The following is a 19,790-nucleotide window of genomic DNA, read 5'->3' on the forward strand; positions in this document are numbered from 1 at the left end:
GTTTATTTTTCTCACAGTTCTGGAGGCTGACATCTGAGGTCAAGATGCCAGCAGGGTGGGTTTCTGATGAGGCCCCTCTTCCTGGCTTGTCCCTTCATGGCAAGGGGTGGGGGTGTGGTGGAAGAGAGGTGGAGAGAGAGAGACTCAGAGAGAGGGAGGGAGCGGGAAGGGAGGTGCAGGGAGAGATGGGGGAGAAATGGAGAGACTCAGAGAGAGGGAGTGGGGAAGGGAGGTGGGGGGAGAGACGGAGAGGGCTCTCTGGTGCGTCCTCCTACAAGGGCATGCATCCCTCATGACCTCATCAAACCCTAACTGTCTCCCAGAGGGCCCACTGGGGGGTAGGGCTTCCACTTAAGAATTTTGGCGGGACCGCATTCAGTCCATAGCCGTTGCTAACTGCTTGAAAGCCAGTGTTTCCAGAGGTTTTGGCTTCGGGTTGCTGTGGTCCTTGCCTGCTGGGGTGCGCGTCACGCACGTCGAGCCATCTGCATGGGTCTCTCAGGGGCAACGTGGCACTGATTTGTGTTTTAGAGCCTTTAATTTGCCCAGACTGGTCATTGTAGAGCTGTGTGCTGAATCTGCTGTGTGTGGCACGTGCGTGAGACTGTGCAGTTAACGCTTTTCCTGCCAACTTTCCGTGGCGTCTCTGTGAAGAAAATATTCTGTGATTGTCCTCCTTGTGATTTTATGGCATCAGTCTCGGCACCGCCTCCCTTACCGGTCAGTCCAGTGGCCTTGTGGATGTTCTGGACACACCAGTGCTTGTGGAAAGGAAATTGGAGGATGCAGTGGGTTCCCCCGTGATGGCGCCTGTGGGGCTGGGGACCTGCTGCCCTCCTGGCTCCTCACTTCACTGGCTGACCTCACAGGGTGGCACACACCTGGGTTTATTTCCAGATGTACAGGGGGATTTGGGCATCTTTACTGGAGAATCTTTATGTGCGTGGGAAGGTGGTGGAATTCCCTGAAACAGCTCTAGGAATTGGACTTTACAAATCTTGTTTTGAAATTGAGGAGTTAGTTGACCTGTATTTCTCTTGGGTTTGCCAAAACAGGAGTTAGAAACGTTAATTTCTTCAGGTATTATGATTTCCAGGAGTTATCTAGGCATGTGTTTCTGTTCTCTTTTTGACAGAATAACTCTTTTTGGTGTGTGAAGAAGGCACAAGGTTGGGAGGGTCTGAACCATCTCTTTTGCACGTCATTGCTTCCTGCGGGCCCGATAGTGGCCCAGTCCTGCAGTCTCTGTAGCATCTGGAAGTGTGACTTAGGAAGTAAAACATGGTACTGTGTATTTACAGGTCACAAAATAGTACTCCCTATGCATTCTTTTGCACAACTGAGAGATCTCCATTTTACCCCTTCCAATGCCGTGGTCCATGTGGGTGGTGCCTTGTCCGTGGAGATAACCGTGTGCAGTCAGATGCCCGTGCCTGTCCACGTGGAGCAGATTGCCATCAACGTCCACTTCAGCATCGAGAAAAACAACTACCGGAAGACTGCCGAGTGGCTCACCAAGCACAAGACGGCCAATGGGATTGTCAGCTTCCCGGCAGAGACCGCGCCTTTCCCCACATCCCAGAACAGCCTGCCCGCGCTGGAGCTGTGCGAGATGTTCGAGAGAAGTCCTTCCGACAATTCCTTGCACACAACAGGGATTATCTGCAAAAACGTCCACATGCTCCTAAGGAAGCAGGAGAGCGGCGCGTCCCTGGAAGCGCCCTCCGGTGCCGCTCTGGAGGCTGGGGCCCACGTGCTGAAGTGCACCGCTGTGACCCTGGAGCCAGGGCCCAACACTATCACGTTCAGGACGCAGGTATGTGTTGGGCTGGGGAGTTGGCTTCAAAGGTGGTCGGGAGCCGGTGGCACTTGCGAGAACCCTCTGAAGAAGCTGAGAAGCCAGTAGACGCCTCTGTTCTGTTAACCTGACTTTGACTTTTATCCTTAAAGAAAAACAGACTGATGTTTTTGAAAAAATCTTTTGTACTTATATAATTTTAAGGCAGTTGATAAATTTTGAATGAAGTTCTTGACATAGGTAATTATTTGTGTTCTCACGGGATTTACTAAAATGAGGAAGTTTCAGAGAAGATGGCACTTTCATGTTAAACTCTCTTTTCCTTTCATGGCTGCATGGATGGCTGTCAAAACAGTTGCTTCTGCCCCGCTGCGATACAGATCTTCCTCCAGTGCAGTGGGTTCTGTTAGTTCCACTGACCCAAGAGGCCAGTGGAAAGTACAGTTATTTGCCACGTGTGTTTTTAGTCTGGTCTTAGAGCAGGTCTTAAATTTCATGCTCCCTGTCTCCATTAAATACCTTTTCCAGAAGAGAAAGCCACAGATAAAGCTTATTAAATTGAGAATGCATTATTAAGCGTAAAGTCAAACCTAAGCATCAGTTACTCAGAAAATCCTCCATTGAGAGATGCTGAGGGATCTTTTGAACAACCCGCGTGTAGACGTGTTAGCACAGAGCAGCAGGATAAAGAGGGTAAGAAAAACGGTCACTTCAGAGATTCTGGCTCAGCCTCCCCTTGAGAAGCTCGTCATTGCAGGAACGGGGACACTGGGACGGCTGTGCGAATGCTCGGTTTTGCCCCCAGGCCAAGGAGCCGGGAACCTACACGCTGCGGCAGCTGTGCGCCTCGGTGGGCCCGGTGTGGTTCGTCCTTCCTCACGTGTACCCGCTGGTGCAGTATGAAGTGTACTCGCAGGAGCCGCAGCTGCACGTGGAGCCGCTGGCCGGTGAGTGGGCCGCGGGGCTCTGCGGGGCTCTGCGGGGCTCTGCGCCGCACTTGGCTCCTTTACTCTAAGGCAGCACGTGGAAGGAGGGCTTTCTGCAGCGTCGCGCTTGCGGCCCTCTGTAGCCGTGTCCCTCTGTAAGAGACACTTCGGGGAGCCTCGTGGAGATTTTGCCGGGGAGCTGGCTGTGGCTCTTTTGTTCATCTGAATATTTGCTTTTCTGTAATTGCTGCTTTCATGTTTACTAAACATTAACTGAGAAAAATGAGCTAAATCTCAGCTGATGTCTGCTGCAGAGAATTTAATAAGTAAATACAATTTCCTGCTTAGAGTTCCATTTCAGAGGCTGAATGCTAGATTAGTTATGGTCTATGCTCTGATCAAAAGTCTTTTCCTTTGAAAAGGATTGTTGATTAACCTTGACACCCCCCCCCCCCCCACCCCCCCCCCCCCCCCCCCCCCCCCCCGCATGGCATTTCAGAAATTCAGTGCTGCTGTCCTTTTTGTTAAGTCCCACAATTAGGAGGAGTTGGTGTAAACAAAGTATTGAAGACCACATGGCATTTCAGTAAAACACTAATGAGTGAGTGTCTCTGTGGTTTAGGCTAGAAACAATGTATTTATTTGCTTGCTTCTTCCATTTGGGAAAAAAAAAATCAAGGAAAGCTTTTTTTTTTTCTATTTAATCTCTCTAAACTACCTATTTTTATGCTTTTAAACTTCTCCCCTGGCTACCTGGAAAGGCCCTCAGGTGTGGAACACAGCAGTCTCTCAGTGGTTCTTCCCTCAGAGAACCTTTTGTGAGAAAGGCTGAGCCCTGCGGCTGGGAGAGCCTGGGAGGTGCTGGCTCACGCCTCGCCCTGCCCCGGCCCCGCACTCCCTTTCTCACCTCCCGGCTCTCCTCCCTCTCTCCCTCTTGTCTGTTATTCCTTCTCCTTGTGTCTTGTCTCTTGCCTTCTTCCTTCTGCCTTCCCTGGAACCGATTCTTAGAAACCTCAGCCCATTCCCGCCCTCCATTTCCATCCAGGAGAAAGTGTACCGTATCTTCTATCAGCTGCTCTGAACCAGAGATCTGGAAGAGGCCTAACCTGGAAAGGCCAGAGGAAAAATCTGAATAGCAGCAGCACATGCGGTTTCATTAGTTTTTTCTTTAGTGTCGTTATCTGAGTTTCTCTCAATAACTGGCTAGCGGGTAAATTTTGAGACCCTCATAGACACGGTTGCCACCACGATCCCTGACTCTCTAAACGGAAGTGGTGATAAGGTCCCTGAGGCTCTCAGATTCTCCTGTGCCTAGCGAGGACCCCCTCAGCGCTGCAGACCGCGTAACTGAGATGAGCAGTCAGGGTGGGCGCTGAGCGACTTTGTGGATATGTACAGTGAGCAGGTCTCTCCAGTAGAAGACACAGCGTGCCTCTGACCCACGGGAGGCCTTCCGCTGGTGCTCTTGGTTGGGAGGGGTGCTCATGGCTGTCTTCTTCCCTTCAGATAGCCTTTTGGCTGGTATTCCTCAGAAGGTCAAGTTCACTGTCACTACTGGCCATTACACAGTAAAACACGGGGACAGCCTTCAGCTCAGCAATGTGGAAGCCATGCTTATCCTGTGTCATGAAGAGAGCAGAGCGGTGATCTATTCCAACATGAGAGGTAAGGCAGCAGTCACCTGGAGCAGGTGGACTCTTGGCGTTGTCATGCACTATGAGGATATGAGGAGCTTGTCGTCCCCGCCATCCTCAGGTGGCATCTGAGGACCGCTTCTCCTTGCAACTCTTTCATGGCCACGTTCCACCTGTAGGGGGACCGTAGCCCTTCCCCTCGGTGGGGCGTTACATTTGAAGGGAAGAGGCTTAGAGCCGTGCACATGCCCAGTGGCCAGGTGGTGCTGACCTTGCTGTGGTCTTGTGATGCAGCGTTACTGCCTGGGCTCATGCTCCGTGGTGGTGCCCTGCTGGCCTCCAGCCTCCTTCCACCCTCCTCAGCTTTCCTCAGCAGAAAGAAAAAGCAAACCAGCCTTTTAAGACACTGGTTGGAAGCCCTAAAAAAGTCCCGTCTCCCACAGTCCCCAGCCACGAGGTACGGAGAGGGAAGGATGCAGCCCTCTTTCTGAGTGGGAGCATGTCCTGTGGGGACACGCGCAGTCTTGGGTGGGCTGTGTGAAGAGCGTCTCTTTCCTGTCTTCAGACTGAGCACGGTGGCGGTTCTCTGAGCCGAGCTCAGCTGGACAGCTTTCACGCGGTTCTGCCCCTGATTCTCCTGCCTCCCCCCTCTGTCATCCTTCCCGGTTACACTCCTGCGTGTGTGTACGGGCAGCAGGAGCTGGGCTGGAGCTTCACTCCTGAGCCCTCACCTACGACAGGAGAAGGAGCACGGAAACAGGGGGGCTGTGTTACAGGTGACCTCTTCTGTCTCCCCTAGAAAAGGCTTCTGACGCTCCGCTCCGGGTTCAGTCATCCGACAAGGTCACGAGCATCAGCCTGCCGGCTGCGCCTGCATACCACGTGATTGAATTTGAACTGGAAGTTCTCTCTTTACCTTCAGCTCCAGCAACTGGAGGGGAGAGCACCATGCTGGGGATGACAGAGCCCCATGGGAAGCATAAGGACACACACAAAGCTGGCCACTGCATGGCTACCATGGACCACAAAGTAAGGAGGGGCCGGGACGGTGCAGCCCTGGGGCCAGCCTCTGCGTGTCCTGCTTGCTTTGAAAGACAGTACACACAAGATGACTTCTGTTGGGGTGGCAGGTTTCCAGTCCCTGTACCACAAGCTCGGGTTGGGTTTAACATTTATGGCTGTGAATCACCCCTTCTTAGATAAGGGGTGCATCTTGCAAAGACAAAGACAGACCGGCTCTTAACTTTTCTGTCCCAACTCGAGGAAGGATGGTTTATTGTAAGAGATACAGTTTTTGCTTAGAGGGCAGTGACTTTGCCTCTGTGGTCCATTTGTCCTGGTGATTAGGCTAGAGGGGGTTCTGTGTCTTGGTGTGCTTTACTTTCTGTTCCCTGAAACACCACATCATACTTAGCAAGGAAGAAGTGCTAAGATTTTATGCTTTGGTGCTGGTATGTATTGACAGTTATTTGAGAGATCCATGACTTTGATCCTAAATCCACAGTCCGTCAGCTCACAGAACCAGTCACTAGCATCATGCTTTTTCTGAGTTTGTCCATGTCTTATAATACAGATATCAGTTCTGAGGGCTTTTGAACAACCCAAGTGTAGAAGTGTGTGCTTGTGGTCCCATGGGACTGTATTTTTTGCATACTGTTAAAAGCTGCTCCCTGAGGGTCTGGCTTCCAAACAGCCTGAAGGTAGTTGCTGAGACCCTCCCCTCTGGGACACTGACAGGTCTTGGCACACCCTCAACTCCTGGGAACCACTAGAAATATAACAGGCTGCTTAGACGAGCACAAAGGTTTGAGAGACAACCAAGAGCTGGGGCAAAGTTGAACAACAAGGTTTATCTCCTACACGAGGCCACTCCTTGAAGACTGGAAGAGGTGGTCGTTTCCTCTACTGTACAGAAAGTGACACAGACAAGCAAAATGAAGAAACAGAGGAGCATGTTCCCAAATGAAAGCACAAGATGAAACCTCAGGAAATAACCTTAATGAAACAGAGATATGTAATTTCCCTGGTGAAGAGTTCAGAGTAATGTTCATAAAGACGCTCATCGGACTGGAGGGGAAATGGAGGAAGACCGTGAGAACTTCAACAAAGAGATAGAAACTTATAAGAAAGTACCCAAATAGAAGTCTCAGAGCTGAAGAGCACAATAACCGAACTGAAAGATATGCGAGAGGGGTTCAACAGCAGACTAGATGAAGCAAAGGAAGGACCAGTCAACTCGAAGACAAGGCAGGGGGATTTGTCCAATCAGAGGAGAGAAAAGATTGGAAAAAATGGAAGATGGTTTACGGGACAACATCAAACAGACAAACATTCACATCATAGGGGTCCCAGAAGGAGAAGAGAGAGAGCGAAAGGGGCAGAAATTTTATTTGAGGAAATAAATGGCTAAAAACTTCCCTACCCTGGGGAAGGAGAGAGACATTCAGATCCAGGAAACTGAGAGAGTTTCAAACAAGATGAACCCAAAGAGACTCACACAAAGACACATTATAGGTAAAATGTCAAAAGTTAAAGACAAGGAAAGAATCTGTTACGTGCAAGAGAACCCCATAAAACTATCAGCAGATTTTCAGCAGAAACTTTGCAGGCCAGAAGGGAAGTGGCACAATATATTAAGCTTGCTGGGGGAGGGGGTGGGGGACAAACAACTTCCAACCAAGAATACTCTGTGTGGCAAAGTTATCCTTCAGAATTGAAGGAAAGATAAAGAGTTTTCCAGACAAGTAAAAACTAAAGTTTATCACCACTAAGCCAGCCCTATAAGAAATGTTAGAGACTTCTTTAAGATGAAAAGAAACTGTGCTAATTAGTAACAGAAATACATGAAAGAATAAATCTCATTGGAAAGGTAACTGTTTGATAAATGTAGTGGATTAATCACTTATAAAGCTGGTATGAAGGTGAAAAAAAGCAGTAAAAATAGCTATGATTACAGTAGTTAGTTAGGGATACACAAGATAAAAAAGATGTAAAATGTGACATCTCAAAAACAAAATGTTGGAGGGGGGAGTTACAATGCTGAGTTTTAGAATGGGATCAAACTTAAGTTGTTATCAACTTAAAATAGGCTGTTATAGATGTAAGTTACTACATATAAGCCTCATGGTAACCACAAAGCAAAACCTATAGTAAATACACAAAAGATAAAGGAATATAAACATACCACTAAAGAAAGTCATCAAACCACAAGGAAGAGAGCAAGAGAAGGAGATAGGAACAGAGAGGAACTTTAAAAACAGCCAGAAAACAATTAAGAAAATGACAATAAGCGCACACCTATCAATAATTACTTTACATTTAAATGGCTAAATTCTCCACTCAAAAGACAAAGTGACTGAATGGATAAAAAAATCAAGACCCATCTATAAACTGCCTACAAGAGACTCACTTTAGATGTAAGGACACACAAACCGAAAGTAAAGGAATGGAAAAAGATATTCCATGCAAATGGAAACGAAAAAAAGCTGGAGTAGCTACACTTATATCAGACAAAATAGACTTTAAATCAGAGACTGTGGTAAGAGACAAAGATGGGTGTTATGTAATGATAAAGGGGTCAATCCAATAACAAAATGTAATGTTCATAAGTATTTATACACCCAACATATGGAGCACCTAAAATACAAAGCAAATATTAACATATCTAAAGGGAGAATAGCAGTGTAATAATAGTATGGGTTTTAATACTCCACTTACATAAATGGATAGAACCTCCAGACAGAAAATGAATAAGGACACATCGGCCTTAAATATGTTAAACTAGATGGATTTAACAGATATTTACAGAATATACTGTCCAAAAACAACAGAATACAGATTCTTCTCAAGTACACATGGAATATTTTTCAAGATAGATCATATGTTAGGCTGCAAAACAAGTCTTAATAAACTTAAGAGGATTGAAATCATATCAAGCATCTTTTCCAACCACAAAGGTATGAAACTAGAAATTAATTACATGAAGAAAACTGCAAACTGCACAAATATGTGGAGATTAAACAACATGCTGTTGAAGAACCAATGGGTCAAAAAAGAAACCAAAAGAGAAATAAAAAACTACCTGGAAACAAATGAACGTGGAAATGTAACATATCAAAATTTATGGGATGCAGTGAAAGCAGTTCTAAGACGGAAGTTCATAGCAATAAATGCCTTCCTCAAGAAACAAGAAATGTCTCAAACAAACAACCTAATTTTACACCTCAAGGAACTAGAAAAAGAACAAAGCTCAAAGTTAGTGGAAGGAAGGAAATAACATGATCAGAGGAGAAACAAATGAAATAGAGACTGAAAAGATAATAGAAAAGATTGGGCTTCCCTGGTGGCGCAGTGGTTGAGAGTCTGCCTGCCAATGCAGGGGACACGGGTTCGGGCCCTGGTCTGGGAGGATCCCACATGCCGCGGGGCGGCTGGGCCTGTGATCCACAACTACTGAGCCTGCGCATCTGGAGCCTGTGCCCCGCAGCAGGAGAGGCCGCGATAGTGAGAGGCCCGCGCACCGCGATGAGGAGTGGCCCCCGCTTGCCGCAACTGGAGAAGGCCCTCGTGTAGAGACGAAGACCCAACACAGCCAAAAATAAAAAAAATTTAAAAAAAAAGATAATAGAAAGATCAGTGAAACTAAGAGCTGGTTCTTTGAAAAGATAAAATTGACAAACCTTAGCTAGACTCACCAGAAAAAAAGAGAGAGGACTCAAATTAGAAATAAAAGAGATGTTACAACTGACACCACAGAAATACAAAGTGTCATAAGAGACTAGTACTATGAACAATTACATGCCAATAAATTGGATGACCTAGAAGAAATGGATAAATTCCTAGAAACATACAACCTACCAAGACTGAGTCATGATGAAATAGAAAATCTAAACAGACTGATTACTAGTAAGGACATTGAATCAGTTTTCAAAAACCTCCCAACTAACAAAAGTCCAGGACCAGATGGCTTCACTGGTGATTCTACCAAACATTCAGAGAATTAATACCAGTCCTTCTCAACCTCTTCCAAAAAATAGAAGAGGAAGGAACTCTCCCAAACTTGTTTTACAGGCCTGCATTACCCAGATACCAAAACCGGACAAGGATGCCACAAGAAAAGAAAATTACAGGCCAGTATCTCTGATAAACATAGGTACAAAAATCCTCAACAAAATATTAGCAAACCAAATTCAACAAAACATGAAAAGGATTATACACGATCATCAGGTGGGATTTACTCCAGGATTGCAAGGATGGTTCAATATCCACAAATTAATGTGATACACTACATTAACAGAATGAAGGATTAGAAATCATGTGATCTTGTCAATAGATGCAGACAAAGCATTTGAGAAAATTCAACATCCATTTATGATAAAAATTCTCAACAAAGCCAGAATAGAGGGAACATACCTCAACATAATAAAGGCCATATATGGCAAGCCCACAGCCAACATCGTAATCAGCGGTGAAAAGCTGAAAGCTTTTCTTCTGAGATCAGGAATAAGACAAGGATGCCCACCACTTTTATTTAACATAGTATTGGAAGTCTTAGGGCAGTTAGGCAATAAAAATAAATAAAAGTCATCCAAATTGGAAAGGAAGAAGTAAAACTGTCACTATTTGAAGATGATATGATATTATATAGAGAAAAATCTAAAGACTCCAACACAAAAAACTGTTAGGACTAGTAAGGAAATTCAGTAGTTACAGGATACAAAACCAATACACAAAAATCTGTTGCATTTCTTTACACTAATAATGAACTGTCAGAAAGAGAAATTAAGAAAACAATCCCATTTTCAATTGCATCAAAAAATAAAATACCTAGGAGTAAATTTAACCCTGAAGGTAAAAGACTTGTTTATTGAAACCCAGAAGACATTAATGAAGGAAATAGAAGAAGACATAAATAAATGGAAAGATAGTCTATGCTCATGGGTTGGAAGAATTAATATTGTAAAATGTCCATACTACCCAAGGCAGTCTGCAGATTCAGTGCAGTCCCTATCAGAAGTCCAATGGGATTTTTCACAGAAATAGAAGAAACAATCCTAAAGTTTGTGTGGAACCACAGAAGACCCCAAATAGCCAGAGCAGTCTTTTTTTTTTTTTTTTTTTTTTGACTGCGTTGGGTCTTCGTTGCTGCCCGCAGGCTTTCTCTAGTTGCGTTGAGCGGGGGCTACTCTTTGTTGCAGTGAACGGGCTTCTCATTGCGGTGGCTTCTCTTGTTGTGGAGCATGGGCTCAGTAGTTGTGGCACACAGGCCCTAGAGTGCATGGGCTTCAGTAGTTGTGGTGTGCAGGCTCTAGGGCATGCAGGCTTCAGTAGTTGTCGCGTGTGGGCTCTAGAGCACAGGCTCAGTAGTTGTGGCACACAGGCTTAGTTGCTCCACAGTATGTGGGATGTTCCCAGACCACGGGTTGAACCTGTGTCCCCTGCATTGGCAGGCGGATTCTTAACCACTGCACCACCAGGGAAGTCCCCAAAGCAATCTTGACAAAGAAGTACAAAACTGGAGGTTATTATGCTCCCTGATTTCAAACTATTAATATATTACAAACCTATAGTAATTAAAACAGTATGGTACTGGCATGAAAACGGACACATAGATCGATGGAACAGAATAGAGAGCCCAGAAATAAATCTACACATGTATGGTCAATTAATTTATGAAGGATCCAAGAATGTGTAATGAGGAAAGGACATTCAGTAAAAGGTGTTGGGAAGACTGGAGAGTCACATACAAAGGAATGAAACTGGACTTTACACTGTACACATAAATGAACTAAAAATGGATTAAAGACTTGAAAGTAAGACCTGAAACCATAAAAATCCTAGAAGAAAACACAGGTATTAAGTTCTTGACGTGGGCCTTGATGTTGATTTTTTCAATCTGACACCAAAAGCAAAAGCAATAAAAGCAAGAATAAACAGATGGGACTCCGTCAAACTAAAAAGCTTCTACACAGCAAAGAAACTATCAACAAAATGAAAAGGCAACCTACTGAATGGAAGAAATATTTCCAAATTGTATGGCTGATAAGTGGCTAATAAACAAAATGTATAAAGAACTCAACTCAATAGCAGCAACTCAGTAGCAAAAAAACCAAGCAATCCAACTTAAAAATGGGCAGAAGATCTGAACAGACATTTTTCCAAAGAAGATATACAGAAGGCCAACAGGTACATGAAAAGATGCTCAACATCACTTAATCGTCAGGGAAATGCAATCAAAACCACAATAGATAATCATCTCACACCTGTCAGAATGGCTATTATCAAAAAGACAACAAATAATAAGTGTCGGCAGAAAGGGAGCCCTCATGTATTATTGGTGGGGATGTAAAGTGGTGCAGCCACTGTAGAAAACAGTATGGAGGTTCCTCAAAAAATTAAAAATAGATCTATCATACAATTTAGCAATTCCACTTCTGGGTATTTTTCTGAAGAAAACAAAAACACTAACTCAAACAGATATCTGCACCCCCGTGTTCACTGCAGCATTATTTATAATAGCCAAGATATGGAAGCAACCTAAGCATCCACCATGGATGAATGAATAAAGATGAGTGTACACACACACACACACACACACACACACACACAGAGACAGAGGAATATTATTCAGCCATAAAGAAGAATAAGTCTTGTCATTTGCAACAACGTGGATGGATCTAGAGGGCATTATGCTAAGTGAAATAAGACAAAGACAAATACCATGTGATCTAACTTATATGTGGAATCTAAAAAGTAAAAATAAAGACCAAGCTCATAGATAAGGAGGACGTATTGGTGGCTGCCCGAGGCGTGGAGTAGGCGTTGAGAGAAATGGATGAGTTGTTTTTTTGTTCTTTTGTTTTTGTGTTTTAGTTTAAATAAATTGAATAATTTAAAAAAAAGAAGTGAATGCGCAAAAGCAGTAGGATAAAAGGCTAATAAATGCAGTCATTTCAAAGGGATTACGGCATAGAATACCAGACAAGGCAGGATCTCAAAAATAATGTCTTAATTTTCAGTCCTTGGAATTTCTTCCCTCCTTATCTGATACAGAGTTCAGGAGGCAGAGATGATACTTACAGCAATAAGCGCATGTTCTGTACTCAGTGTATTCCTTTGTTCCGTGGGGGGAAATAAAATACAAGTTTGGGAACTGGTTTCTGCCCTTAAGGAAGTTAATAGTTTGGTCCACATGACAGCCCCAGATTGGTTTTCAGTTATGTATTCAGTGTCTTGTGGATTGAGAGTTTGGGTAATTCACTTGATTTGTAATAGTTAATGATTGAATAGTATCATCTGCACATGAGTGACTAAAAGCACTTTGTCATAACCTCCTGCACATTAAAAACGCATTTGGCGTTGTGGCCACACGCCCGTGAGAATAGCGGGGTAGGGTCTGCGCTGCAGGCTGCGGCGTCTGCTCGGAGCCATTGATACCGTGCTGATGGCTCATTTTTCTCTCGTTTGTTTGTGTGTATGTTTAACGGGGTTTATCTCTCTGGATAAGAAATGGTAAAGACATCAAACGTCTAGGAAATTGGCAGCCACCACAGATCTGGATGGATGGTGGTGGCGGTGCCTGTCCCAGGTGATGAGGTGTCTGAACACCTGTCCCCCCCCCCCCCCGTCTCTCCTCAGGTGTCCATCGATTGCCCGTGGTCCATCTACTCCACTGTCATCGCGCTGACGTTCAGCATGCCCTTTGGGACCACGCACTCCCTGTTGTCATCCGGGACACGGTAAAGGACCCCAGGCCCCTTTCCCAGGCTCCGCTACCTGCAGGCCCTACTGTTCAGAGCTTGGCTTTGGTGACACTGAGCATGTTTTCTCATAGCCATGATGCCACTGTCCACCTGTTAAAATTCGCAGTATTTCCCTGGGTCCCATAGCGCCCAGCCCATACTCAGATTTGGTTTGTAGGATGTGGGATTCAAACACGGTCCCCTCTGTTTCTGAGATCCCTTCTTATCCCTCCTCCCCCTGTTTTCAAGCCATTGGCCCTTTGCTAGACTTGGGTCAGTTGCCATTCTGGATTCCCCTGGTCACGTTTTCGTGGGTTTGTGTAAGTAGCTCCCTGTCAGCTGCTGTCTGTCACCTCTAGAGGGCCTTGCAGTCTCAGCACTCCCGACGCTCGGTCAGATCCCTGTGTTGTGACTGTTTGGCAGCACCCCTGGCCCCCCGCTTTCTGCCAGGGGCACTCCTCGCCCTCCGCACCCTTAGTGTGAGCCACAGATGTCTCCAGACATTGCCCCAGTTGAGATCTGCTGCTTTAGAGGCTTGACTAGGCTCAGATTCAGTTTTTGGACCAGGAAGTCTACAGGTGTCATCCTGTGCTTCACCTGTCCCCACATCAGGAGACTCAGTGTGTGGTGGTTAAAAACACAGCAGCTCTACGGAGAATCTGGGTTGCTGTATTTGAGCCTGGCTTTTCAAAACCCCTCTTTACGTGTAACAGAAATTCAAGTGAATTCTTTACTGACCTTGTTTCTCAGTGAGTATGTTACTTCTATAGATGAAGAGTAATTGTTACTCTTTCTTCCATGACTCATTGCAAGCTATTGTATGTTTAGGAAAATCAGTTACAGTCGTGTAATAATGTATCCAAAATAGAGTATTCTTTGACCCATTTTTCCTAAGAGATAGCTTGCTTAGAAAGATTTGTCTTTTTCTGACACTTTTACATGTGAAATTAAAAGTAGAAATACATGTTAACAACTGGTTCTTATTTTCCTGTGTCACTTTTTTGATTCCTTACAGAGCATCTTCTTAATACAGCCAAAATATATTTAATAAAGTTCTTAAATGGCAAAATCTTATTATTTTTCTCCTTTAGGAAATATGTTCAAGTGTGTGTCCAGAATTTGTCAGAACTTGACTTTCAGCTGTCAGATAGTCATCTTGTGGATACTGGTGATAGTACCGACCTGCGACTAATACCACTGAACACGGAATCCGAACAGGTGACCGTTTCCTAGAACCCAGCACGAACCTCTCAGCAGAACACAGCGGAGAACGAGAGTGTAGTGATGTTGATGGAAGTGACCGTGTGCTTCAGCTGAGCCTTTCCGTGTAGGGAACGACCTTGCTGGTGGTCAGTGGGGAGCACGCCCTGCCGTGCAGCTGCGTGGCTGCCACGTGCATGTTTGCGGTCCGCTGTGGGCCGGGTGGCACAGCACATGGGGTAGGAAATAGGTTGATATTTGTATTTTTAGAAAAGTTAAATCTTACATTTGTCAGACTCCACACACAGATTTATTCCAAGCTTGTCCTGATCAGTCTCACGCTGAGTGCGTGGACGCCGTCACCCCCAGCAACAGTGGCTGCTGCGTACGTGCCTGCCTTGCCCAGCGACGGGCTCTCAGGTGTCGGGGTCGCTCTGTAAAGGAGTCACGTTCATGTTCACACTGCCTGGCTGAATCCTGGCCCTGTTTTTTCTGTTCATTGGTTGCGTGTGTTTTTAGACAGACAGTGCTGAGTATTTAGAAGATCAAAGATTTTCTTAATGGACATCTGATCTTTAGCATTTTCAAAGGATTTTCCCCAACATTTGACCCATTTCGAATGCTTCCCGGGTCTGTCACTGTGCTTACAGGTACGGACTTGTTGCCTGAGGTGGTGCCAGTTCCCTTCCTCACTTAACTTAGTGGCAAATACACAGTAGTTGGCGTGGGTGTAAGGATGTCCCTTTAACTGTTTGATGACATTTCTCACTTCGGGAATGTATGGGATGCTGAATACTAGTAACTGTTCTTTATGCTTTTTAGAATAATCCCCTGTGCTGTAGAGCTTATGGAATCACAAAGGCTGAAACCCTTTTGACCAGCTCGGGGCAGCTGAGGGCAGTGCTGGGGAGGCGGGCGCGGCAGTGCAGGTGGCCTGTGGGGAAGCGGGCCCTGGGGGACCGCCTCCCCGACCCTCCCGCCCCCCCGGCAGGAGGCGCCCCCTGGGACTGAGCGCCTGTGTTGCGTGCGCGCGCAGTGACGGCCGACTCTCTTGCAGCGCATCCACAGCAAGCAGGCGGTGTTCTTTGTCTGGGAGCTGAAGTGGACGCAGGAGCCTCCCCCCTCCCTGCACTGCCGGTTCTCCGTTGGATTCTCCCCAGCTTCTGAGGAGCGGCTGTCTGTCTCCTTAAAGCCCTATACCTATGAATTTCAAGTGGACAATTTTTTGGTATGTATTGCCTTATTTTCTGGTGGGGTTGTGTGGTGGCAAGATGGAAGAAGGCATCGTATTCTTTACCTTCTGTAAATCAGACAAAAGCTTTCAATATAATGAAGCAACCAGTTGCAGAAAAGAGCCAGCACTTGGGGCGTGGAGGCCCTGCCTGGCTAGTTAGAGCCCGCGGTCCGGTCAGGTGGCGTGTCCGACACTCGTGCCCTCCTGCGCGGCTCGCGCTGAGCGCGATCATCTCCAGAGGCAGGACCCCCGCCTCTCTGCCTCACGCTGACTCAGTCGTGTCCTGCACCCGTTTCTTAGAGTCCTTTTATCTTGAGCATTAGCTGCTACGTCTCTAGTTTTTTAGAAGAAAAACTGAAGGTATTATGGAAACTTACTTAAAGCAGATTTTCTTTAACCTGCACATTGGGTGTGGAGCTAAAAGCAGCCTAGACCTAGGTGAGTAAAGGCAATAGTTGTGTTTTGTTTCTTTAGTGAGATGATTGGGTTTGGTGTTAGGTAAATCAAAATATGGATACACAACTTTGTGGTGTTCCCTTTTCTTCTCTTTACGACTGAGATTGTCAAACACTTTATTTGAGAAGGTGTTTGTATAGCTCTTGACATTAGCAATTTTTTCAACACCTCCTTCCAACCAAAAGACCATTTGTTTCGACCCTCCTGTTTCCTTGAGCTCTCCTTATTAGCTTTAGAGTTAAACATAATCACTAGCATAGTTCCTCTTTTTGTTGGGTAAACAGATGCCTTTTTGATGTGTTAATAGCAGCAGAACATTAAATTATTCATATGGTAAAGAGTCTGCATAAATTCAATCTGGTTTCCTTACTGCAGATGATGATTAACACTAGTTAGTGGTTTCCTCTATTTTCTGTCTTTCTTGCTTCCTTTTCAAATTGAGCATAGGAAAAACTTTCCTTTAGAACTGAACAAGCTTAGTTAAAGGCCAGAGAAAAATACCTGGTGGATTGCTCTCTTCAAAACCAGTATTCTGAGGATGAGAAGTACAGATACCACTTTTCTTTTTTGGCTGCGTTGGGTCTTCGTTGCTGCTCACGGGCTTCGCATTGCGGTGGCTTCTCTTGCTGCTGAGCACGCGCTCTAGGCATGTGGGCTCAGTAGTTGTGGCTCGCGGACTTTAGAGCGCAGGCTCAGTAGTTGGGCGCATGAGCTTAGTTGCTCTGCGGCGTGTGGGATCTTCCCAGACCAGGCAGGGCTCGAACCCGTGTCCCCTGCATTGGCAGGCAGATTCTGAACCACTGCGCCACCAGGGAAGTCCCCAGATACCACGTTTTTTAAAAAGCTTCATTGAGATTTAATTTCTATACCATGAAGTTCACCCGTTTGGAGTGTGCACGTCAGTGAAGTTAGCGTGTTGACAGAGCTGTGCTACCGGCACCATGATCGTGTTTTAGCACACTTTCATCCTCCCAAGAAGAAGCCTGTGCCCCGTTCACACTCACCCCCTCTCCTTCCTCTTCTCACCCTGGGCCACCCGTGATCCAGAGGCAAGTGTGCCTGTGCTTTGCCTGTTCAGGTGCAGTCGTGTTATGTGTGATCCTCTCCAGACTGGCTGCTTTCACGTGACAGGATGTTTCCAAAGCTCATTCATTTCGCAGCATGTTCAGGACTCCATTCTTTGTTGTGGGTGAATAATATTCCATTGTGTGGATAGGCCACGTTTTGTTTTCCGTTTACCTGTGGCTGGACATCTGGGTTGTTTCCACCTTGGGACTGTTATGAATAATAATGCTGTGAAAATCCTTGTGGAGGTTTTTATGTGTATGTATGTTTTCCATTCTCTTAGGTAAATTCCTCGGTGGAGTTGCTGGGTCATATGGTAGCTCTATGTTTAACTTTTTGAGAAGCTGTTAAACTGTTTTTTAAAGAAACATCACTGTATATTCTCTCGGGCAACCTGTGAGGGTTCCAGTTTCCACATTCACACCAACACTTGTTCTTGCTGCCCCTTGATCACTGGCATCCCAGTGGGCGTGAGCTGGTCTCTCATGATGGCCCATGATGTTCAGTATCTTTCCTGTGCTTTTTGGCCGTTTGTGTGTCTTCTTGGAGAGATGTCTATTCATATCCTTTTCCCGTTTTTTAGTAGGGTTGTCCTTTTATTGAGTTGTAAGTGTTTCTTTGTATGTTCAGTCCCTTATCATACATATGATTTGCAGATATTTTCTCCCATTCTGTGGTTGTATTTTCACTTTCTTGATGGTGTCCTCTGAAGCACAAAAGTTTTTAATTTTGGTGAAGTCCAACCTTAGTCTCTTATTTCTTGTACTTTTGGTGTAGGATCTAAGAAATCATTGTTTATTCCAAGTTCAATAAGATTTCCTCCCATGTTTTCTTCTAAGAGTTTTATAGTTTTAGCTTTTACATTTCAGTCTGCGATCTACTTTGAGGTAACTTTATGTATGGTGACAGGTGGCGGTCCAGATTCATTCTTTCCATGTGGTGCCCCTATACCGTTCGTTGAAAAGACCTTTCTTTCCCCGTTGGATGGTCCTGGCACCCTTGTTGAAAATCTGCCGAGTTGATTTCTGGGGAGCTTACTTCTAGGCGCTGTACCTGCAGCCTCCGCGGCTGCTGTCAGCAGGCCCCTTGCTGCTGACTGAGGCTCAGCCGCCCCTCCTTGCCGAGCGCGGCCAGAAAGCCGTGTGCGAGGACACACACCTAGGAGCGCAGCTGCCTCGTTGCTCTGTCCCTTGGAGCTGCCTCTCCAGCTCTCAGCACAGTCGTGCTCATCCGGCTGCCCTCGCAGCCCTTGTGGACCGTGCGGGCTCCGGCCGTGAGCTTCTCGGGCCAGGGCCTCTTCCATCGGCCCCTTTGGTGTTGCCGTTCTCTCCTTCAGAATGGGGGCAGCCGCGTGTGGGGGGCCCGGGCTGTGATCCCTCGTGCGGGCTTGGGGCCTTTGTCCCGGGTGGTGGGCAAGTGTGAACACGTGTGACTACCAGGCAGGTCACGGAGAAAGAAGCATTATGGAGAAGGTTCATTATGGCCCTTGCCAAGGAACTCCCGTTAATTTTGCTAGTTGTGATAATGGCATTGTGTTTTGTTAAGAAAACGTCCGTACTGTTTAGTAACGCATCCTGAAATATATATGGGTGAAGTGACAGGTCTGGAATCTGCTTTAAAGTAGCCTGGCAGATAAATCAATGTGGATCGATGAGTAGCGGAGGCTCGTGAAGCAGGATCTGACCCTGACTGTGGGTGACAGGCCCACGCAGAGTCGCGGGCCGTCCTGCCTCCTCCTGAGGTGCTTGGATGCATTCTCGTTAGGAAGAGAGTGTAAGGCTCTCGCGGCGGGGCTTCCCGAGGGCACCGTCTCTGCAGGGGGGGGGTCAGCGGCCAGGGGGCGCGGGCGCACGGCTCCTGCTCTGGTCCGTTCTCTCTCGAGTGTGCGGGCGGCGCCGTGGTGGCCCCAAGCAGCATTTCTTCAGGTGGCTTACGTGTGTCCTTGGCCCTTCTCTCTCCTTTCTTGCGCAGACCTTGTACAGCGTGAGGGCGGAGATATCGCCCCCGCCGGGCGCGGAGCTCTGTAGGACGGGCTCCCTCTGCTGCTTGGAGGTGTCGGTCACGCGGCTCTCGGGCCTCTCGGAGGCGGACAAGGACGAGGCGCTGACAGAACGCGCCGAGTACTTTTCAACGAAGCTTATGTATGAAGGTGGGTCTGGACGCTTCTTTCCACTGGCTCTTGTGCGCATCCCCGCCGTCCACAGGGTGTGGTGTTCCTCGTCTGAAGAGAGAGCGTTCTAGAATTGAAAGAGCACATCTGAATGTTCCCGTGTATGACCTGGTCCTGGGCCCGCAGGATGCTGAGCCTGCTTACTGTGGAGTCGTTCTGCTAACAGGCACTCGAACAGCCGTGGGGCTCGGGGCTGAGCACACAGCGGCGCCTAGAGCTGCGCGGTCCTCTCTCCCTGGGAGTGAGGCCCGTCCCCCCGAAGCAGAGCCCAGACCCCGTCGCTTAGCAGGCCGGGCGCCCTGTGGTCATGCTCCTGCCCTTTCCCTCCAGCCTCCTTCCACTCCCTTTCCCCGCACCCCGACCCGGACCCCGACCCCGACATGCCCGGCCCTCCTCCCTCCCCAGTCTCTGCCAGACACCCCTTTGCAGCCCCCCTCCTCCTGGGCATGGGCCTCTTCAGTAGCGGTTCTCAGGTTTGGGCGTCAGGCCATTAATGCTCTAAAAGTAATTAATGAGGCCAATATTAATTACTTATTTTAAAATAATAGGGAAGCCATTACCTGATA

The 19,790-nt window shown here is 46.8% G+C and overlaps 1 protein-coding gene across 3 annotated transcripts in view; it reads left to right on the plus strand.

The window, feature by feature from the left end:
* TRAPPC10 (trafficking protein particle complex 10) overlaps positions 1–19,790 on the plus strand; it is a 92,111-nt gene that overhangs the window by 66,629 nt on the left and 5,692 nt on the right. For 2 of the 3 annotated variants that reach the window (XM_036850264.1, XM_036850265.1), the window contains exons 14-21: positions 1,302–1,816; positions 2,604–2,745; positions 4,231–4,389; positions 5,158–5,387; positions 12,996–13,096; positions 14,191–14,317; positions 15,357–15,527; positions 19,026–19,203. In XM_036850264.1, coding sequence (XP_036706159.1) covers positions 1,302–1,816; positions 2,604–2,745; positions 4,231–4,389; positions 5,158–5,387; positions 12,996–13,096; positions 14,191–14,317; positions 15,357–15,527; positions 19,026–19,203 — 1,623 coding nt within the window. The remainder of the gene's footprint in view (positions 1–1,301; positions 1,817–2,603; positions 2,746–4,230; positions 4,390–5,157; positions 5,388–12,995; positions 13,097–14,190; positions 14,318–15,356; positions 15,528–19,025; positions 19,204–19,790) is intronic. The other variant, XM_036850266.1, reaches the window with a different exon arrangement.

This window comes from Balaenoptera musculus, chromosome 4 (genome assembly GCF_009873245.2).
Source record: "Balaenoptera musculus isolate JJ_BM4_2016_0621 chromosome 4, mBalMus1.pri.v3, whole genome shotgun sequence".
Classification (NCBI taxonomy): domain Eukaryota; kingdom Metazoa; phylum Chordata; class Mammalia; order Artiodactyla; family Balaenopteridae; genus Balaenoptera; species Balaenoptera musculus.